We start from the raw sequence: 6382 nt of genomic DNA on the forward strand, positions 1-6382 counted from the left end.
AGACGGAACGGTTAACTCTCCTGAGCCAAGCACTAGCTCATTGGCTAAGAGTGTCAGCGGAAAGAGTTTTTTAGGCTGCCTGGTGCCCCTAATGTAAGTAGCCAAACCATTTGTTTACCATGGTTAGCTCAAACTCTAGAGAGGCAGTAGTTAGCAAATGGGTTGGCTACTTACATTGGGGGGTGCCAAGGAACTCTTGGCACTATAACCACTACTGTGTACTGTAGTGGTTATGGTGCATGTAGAAGTCCTTTAATGTGTTTCCCATGATGCTCAGCCACAGCAGCAGGAGAATAAAAAGTTAGCAATTAATTATGACAGCCGTAGCTAACCTCTAACTAAAAACACCTACAAAAATGTTATATATATATATATATATATATATATATATATATATATATATATATATAATCCACAGCATTTAACACCTTCTACAAAGCGCCTCTGATTACAAACACCATATTTAACCCCATCATGAAACCTGAGAACAATAAAGACTCTTTTTGCAGACAGTACAGTCTCCTTACCTGGTGTGTCATGTGCAGTCAGTGAGATTTAATAAGTAAATGCTGGGTCGGTAATAACGCTGCTTTATTCTGGAGTTGCCTGGTTAGTGAGTGTCCGATATTCCGTGTGATAATCGATATGAACAGAGTATCGGTATATTCCTGTATTAATGGTCTGTGGTACGCTTCCTGCTAGAGTTGTGAACAAAACTTCCGCGTGGACTTCCCGGTATGACGTTCTATAGGGGCGTGCCGATTCTTAAAGGAACAGTGTAAGGCTTTCAGTGTTGTGTAGTGAGAATTCACGCTCTGAATGGGTATTGAACAACTTAGGTGATTTTATGTATTACATTATTCTTAAAACTATAAGGTTAGCATTAAATGGACACTATGGCACCCAGACCACTTTAGCTTAGTGGAGTGGTTTGGGTGCAGTGTCCCTGTCACACTTCGTTCTGCAATGGAAACCATTGCCAAAGCAGCAAACACAACTACATTTACTTAATATATGAAAGACCAATAATATAATCATTTCATCAAAAGAAACTAACCCTTAAAGTATCTATACCAAATCGAATGTTTCAATCTTTTAAAGGTAGCAGGTCTATATGCTAAATAACCAGAACATTCCATTGTGGCATAGGTGCTTTAGAGGCAAGACGGTGATAACTTCACCCGTCAGCGAATGTGTGACTTGTGTGCAGTTAGAGATTCAGCACTCTTCAAATATAGCATAGGTGCAGTCTGCAGACTTCTATGGCTGCTCTCCAGACATCTTCACAAAGTAAAATAAATAATAAAGCAGCAACAATACAAAATAACCAAAAGAAGATTTATTCCACCATTAAGTTGGCCCGGCAACGTTTTGATGCATGCATACTTGACAGAGACACTACATGTGTGGAAATATTGCTGGGTCCACTTAATGGTGAAATAAATCTTCATCTTTTATCACTTGTTTCTTATACGTCTACTTATTGAGTGTGTGAATGTCAGTTAATGTGTGTGAAACAAGTGAGTGTGTCTGTGTCAATGTCCTATTTGTGTAAATGTATGTGTCAGTGTCCTGTGTGTAACTGTGAGTCAGTGTTCTTTGTGTTTGATGTATGTAATGTATATATATTTTATTATTTTTATTTTATTTATTTTTTTATATTCTTTAGTTTTTGCTGGGCAGAGTAATACAAAGATGCCTGCAATGCCACGACAGCAGAAACAAGCTTTTGCATATCAACAAATGAAAATAAAAGCATGGCATTTGATTTTCAGCACAATGTTGTAAATATAAAGTAAACAAAAGGTCCAGCATGTCTAAACAATAACCTTGCAGTACAATAATAAGTGGTAAGAGTCAAATAGACATGAGAGTCACTTAACTTAGAAACAGAGGCGGCTCTAGACTTTATGAGGCCGTAGGCGAAACTCAAACATGAGGCCCCACTAACAAAATAGTGTCACATATACACATTGATGCACAGTTTACCTGTGTATGTGCCTGAGAGTGTGTCTGACAGAGAGTATCCTTGTGTGTGAGAATGTATGTCTCTGTGAGCATGTTTGCGTTTTTGTCTGACGATGAAGTGTGTATGGCGGGTGATGGTGTGAGGGGGGTGATGGTGAGAGGGAAAGGGGGGTGATGGTGAGAGGGAGAGTGGGGTGATGGTGAGAGGGAGAGTGGGGTGATGGTGAGAGGGAGAGTGGGGTGATGGTGAGAGTGAGCGGGGGTGATGTGAGAAGGAGGGGGGGTGATGTGAGAAGGAGGGGGTTGATGTGAGAAGGAGGGGGGTTGATGTGAGAGTGAGGGGGGTGATGTGAGAGTGAGGGGGGTGATGTGAGAGTGAGGGGGTGATGTGATGTGAGAAGGAGGGGGGTGATGTGAGAGTGAGGGGGTGATGTGAGAGTGAGGGGGGGTGATGTGATGTGAGAAGGAGGGGGTGATGTGAGAGTGAGGGGGGTGATGTGATGTAAGAAGGAGGGGGTGATGTGAGAAGGAGGGGGGTTGATGGTGAGGGTGGTGAGGGGGTGAGGCTGAGGGTGGTGAGGGGATGAGGCTGAGGGGGGTGAGGCTGAGAGGGTGGGGGTGAGGCTGAGGGTGGATGTATGTTTTCATTCAGGTTATATCAACTAAACTGATTTATATTTTATTTTAGTTGGTTAGTGGAGTGTCTCTTTGAAGGAACATTCAAAACACCTAGAGGAGTTTACCTTGCTGAAGTGATTCATGTGTGAAGAGTACGTCCTCTTTTTTACATTTTACAAAAGGCGGAGCTTCTGCCGTCAAGTTTAGTTAGCTCCCCTAAACAGCGCTAGTGATCACTGTAAGAATCATGCATTGTACTAATTATCACAAGACCATATCTACGGAGACACTTGCAATGATACGGGCTCCAGTCAGATGAAGAGCCAGGAACTGAAAAAAGAAGGTAGGAGCGCAAGCTTCACGCAAGTATAACTTATCTCAAATGCTCCCCCGGTCACTGCACCCCAAGAACATGACCATCAGGAGTCTTTGCAAATACCCATAAATATGGCAGAGCTGCTTTAAAGCGGTAGCCGTCTACTATAACATTTTAGTTTTCTTAGCTCCATAGATCATGAAGGTTATAAAGCTCTTTTTAAATATATGGGATAAATGCAACCCCCATGTTATGATTTATAAAGATAGTGCATTTAAAAATATGAATGTGGGGCGGGGCCTGCTAGCCAAGATGGCCGGCCGCATAATCTCAGAGCTCCTGCTACATTAGATCGAAGAGCGGAGATACTTAGCGATCCGACAGCGCTACCGACACAAGGCAACCAGCAAAGTGCACGGAACGACATAAGCTTCACAACGATGCCAACCCGGCACCGGAGCGCAGAAGAAAGGCTGAAACCGGCCATGCGGCCTAAGACAGAGCGGGACCTGTGGTCCGGGGGAAGCGGCCGATCCCACGACCCGAGACGCGCTCACCAGCGAGACAGCATGGCAGCCCTACCATCCCCCCCTATGGACCGGCGGGGGATATCCCGGTCCTCGCCGGGGGCGAATACCCCCATATCACAGAGAACCCAAGCGACGAAAACCTCAGGCACCCAGAAACGTCAGGGCCTACCCAAAATGGCGGCTCAGCGGCAGACTCAGACAAGACACGCACTCATCAAGCCGCCCAGGCATATCCCGGAATTTTATAACCAGATCTGTACCTACCTCTGGAAGAAGCTGAGTGCATGGAAACAACTCCTCAGACAGGCAATAAGGGATGTGGAAGCATGGTTCCGCCCAGCTACCAGGCGCAGACTGCGGGAAAATCTCACCCGCAACTATGGGGCAGCATCCCGACCGAAACGGAGCCATACAAGACAGGAAAAGGCGCCATTCTCCCCAGGCAGCACTAGCCCTGTTTCTGGGCCTCAGAGCCAGACGCACCGCTGCACGCGACTTGCCGCCCACACGGCAACCCCAGCAAATGTTAAACGGCAAGGCACTAACCTGCATGGGGGAACGCACGGATCAGACCATCGCGACACAGCAAGGTTACAGACCAGGGAACTGGCAAGGCAAAGAGCTCATCTACGACCGGCCGGGGAGGGATCCGGAAAAGTGCGGGACTGTGATAGAGACTGGGCCTGGTGGGGTTGCTTCGAGGAAACCCAGTTTCTTACCCATCCGTACCTGGGTGGTATCCGGCACTCTAAGGGCATAGGCTGAACCTCCATGGGCACCCCAAGGGCTTAACAGCCGAACTTTCCCTGGCGACATGTGCATGGCTCCTGGACTTCCCCTACATCATCTCGCGTTATCCAAGTTGACACCAGCTGGCATCACATTGTGCCCACTTTGTTATAAAATATCGATTTGACATTATAATTTTGCTACGCCTTTTTGAATGCAACGAATGTCTAGCTGTGCAACCAACGGTGCATGCACTTGCATTATTCATGCCGCTGGCAGGTACCGGATGATCCTGGAACTGCACCTATATTCCGAGCCTCGCTCAGAGAGAGGCGGCAGCTGCATACTCAAAGGACTCTGTATTGCTATCTATGTTCTGAGCTTCCAGCTAACGGTTCTAAATTATGGTTATTGTGCCCCTAGAAGTGATGCGCCTAGACATAATATTATTTGGCTGCCTAGCATGTACCCCAGCATTACTTACGGTGTAAGTTTCCATGGTGTCTTACTTGCCTTTTATATAGCATCTCCCCGATGTCTAGTTTAACTGAACCACCCGCACTAGCCTGCCTAAATAACCAGCGCAATGTATTCTGTTATATTTCACTAGCAAGACACGTTTATTAAGCTCAGTTTCTCTATTATTGTTTACTCTAATCTTTTATTTTTATTGTTTGCTTGTACTGCGCTACGAACCCAAGCTTGTCTAGCCCAACATTTGAAATCCTACCTAATATTGTTAAACAGCCTGTTTCTTTTTCTTCATTTTAAAACAAAAATGTGCAAACCTCTCATGCCACTGCTAATCCTACGTTTAACCATCCAAGCACGCTGTTGTGGCGTATATGTATGCGTTGTAATCACCTGCACGACAAAAATAAAGAATTCAAAAAAAAAAAAAATATGAATGTAATGATTATTGTACCATTTTATTGTGCCTAATGTGTTGAACCCTGGCAAGAGCCTGTTATGTTCTGTGCTTATTCACATTCAATATCTCTGTATCGGTGAAACTAAGCTCAATAAAACAATACTTTGAAAGAAAAATAAGTTTCACTGAGTGTACTGCTTAGCAGGTCTGCATGCAGCTGCTATACCAGGATGAAACCTATATTGTAAACCCTGCACAGCAGATTTTCATGTGATCAAGTAGTTCATCCCCAAAGAGAAGTTTAATTCATCACGTACATAGATGTATACAGCACATTACATTAAGTTGTGCATTCAGAGAAAAATGCCATCAAAGCTTTTTTTTTTTTTTTTTTTAAATGGTGGACGCAATACAGTTTTTATGTACTATTAATAGCCAGCTGTCAAATATAGTCATACGGCATGAACAGGAAGGACAATTTGATCATACATTAGCTTGTACCTGGACACATCCTTATAATTGTTTATGGTGAGTGGAACTGCTCACTGAACTGATAGCAGCCATATCACACGTGCTGTTCATTTACACATTCACTCCACTGCCCATCTGTAAATAACTAAATCACTGTTTAGTAGATATACCCCAAAGAAACATGCATGCATTTAATTGAGCATTTTTCCTTGGGCGTATTTCTAAAAACAGCTTGCAAACATTGCAGTTATCTTGCCTGCAACCTTTGAAAGCCCTCCCCCTCTAAACCAGCGCAAACTCTGTAACTGTCCAATCACAGTTCCCAATGCAGCTCTATGATAAATCTTTGCAATGCAAGTGCTCTGAGCAATTGCTGCCTCTTGGGTTCAGCTTTGAGCTAAATAACTAGGAAGTAACAGGACTGCTTGTCTGCTTGACACCGAGGGGATGTAACAAGGTTCATTTAAAAAAGTATCAATTATTGTAATCTTCACTTTTTGTAAAATGAAAAAAAGAGGGCACACTATTCACACAAAGCATTTCAGTAAGATAAAGTGCGTCCGTAGTGTGCCTTTAAGCTCTTAGCATAGCTGCTTTCCACAACTACGAAGTCTGCAGCTTGTATTCTCACTGTGGCAGGGCTGTTGGGGGCGCTAGCTACCACACGTATAGCCGATGTTCTGTCAGATTTCCCTCCCTGGCAGAATTATCTGCCACAAATAAGGGAGGCCGGGCTTACTATGCGGTCGGCGGAGCTAAAAGGCTGGCAGTGAAGAGTTAAAAGGACAGCGGGGGCAGAGCTATATGCAGGGTGCTATATATAGGCTGCTATTTCTGTACAAGCATTTGTAATTGCTTTGAATTTATGGTCTCTGAGGA

The 6382-nt window shown here is 44.3% G+C and overlaps 1 protein-coding gene across 1 annotated transcript in view; it reads right to left on the reverse strand.

Annotated features, from left to right (window-relative positions):
- Positions 1-730, reverse strand: part of IKBKB (inhibitor of nuclear factor kappa B kinase subunit beta) — a 39561-nt gene extending 38831 nt beyond the window's left edge. Inside the window, exon 1 of the mRNA XM_063448437.1 lies at positions 528-730. Within this exon, the coding sequence (XP_063304507.1) occupies positions 528-539 (12 nt within the window). The 5' untranslated portion in view covers positions 540-730. The remainder of the gene's footprint in view (positions 1-527) is intronic.
- Between the last annotated feature and the right edge of the window lie 5652 nt (positions 731-6382).

This window comes from Pelobates fuscus, chromosome 3 (assembly GCF_036172605.1).
Source record: "Pelobates fuscus isolate aPelFus1 chromosome 3, aPelFus1.pri, whole genome shotgun sequence".
Lineage (NCBI taxonomy): Eukaryota > Metazoa > Chordata > Amphibia > Anura > Pelobatidae > Pelobates > Pelobates fuscus.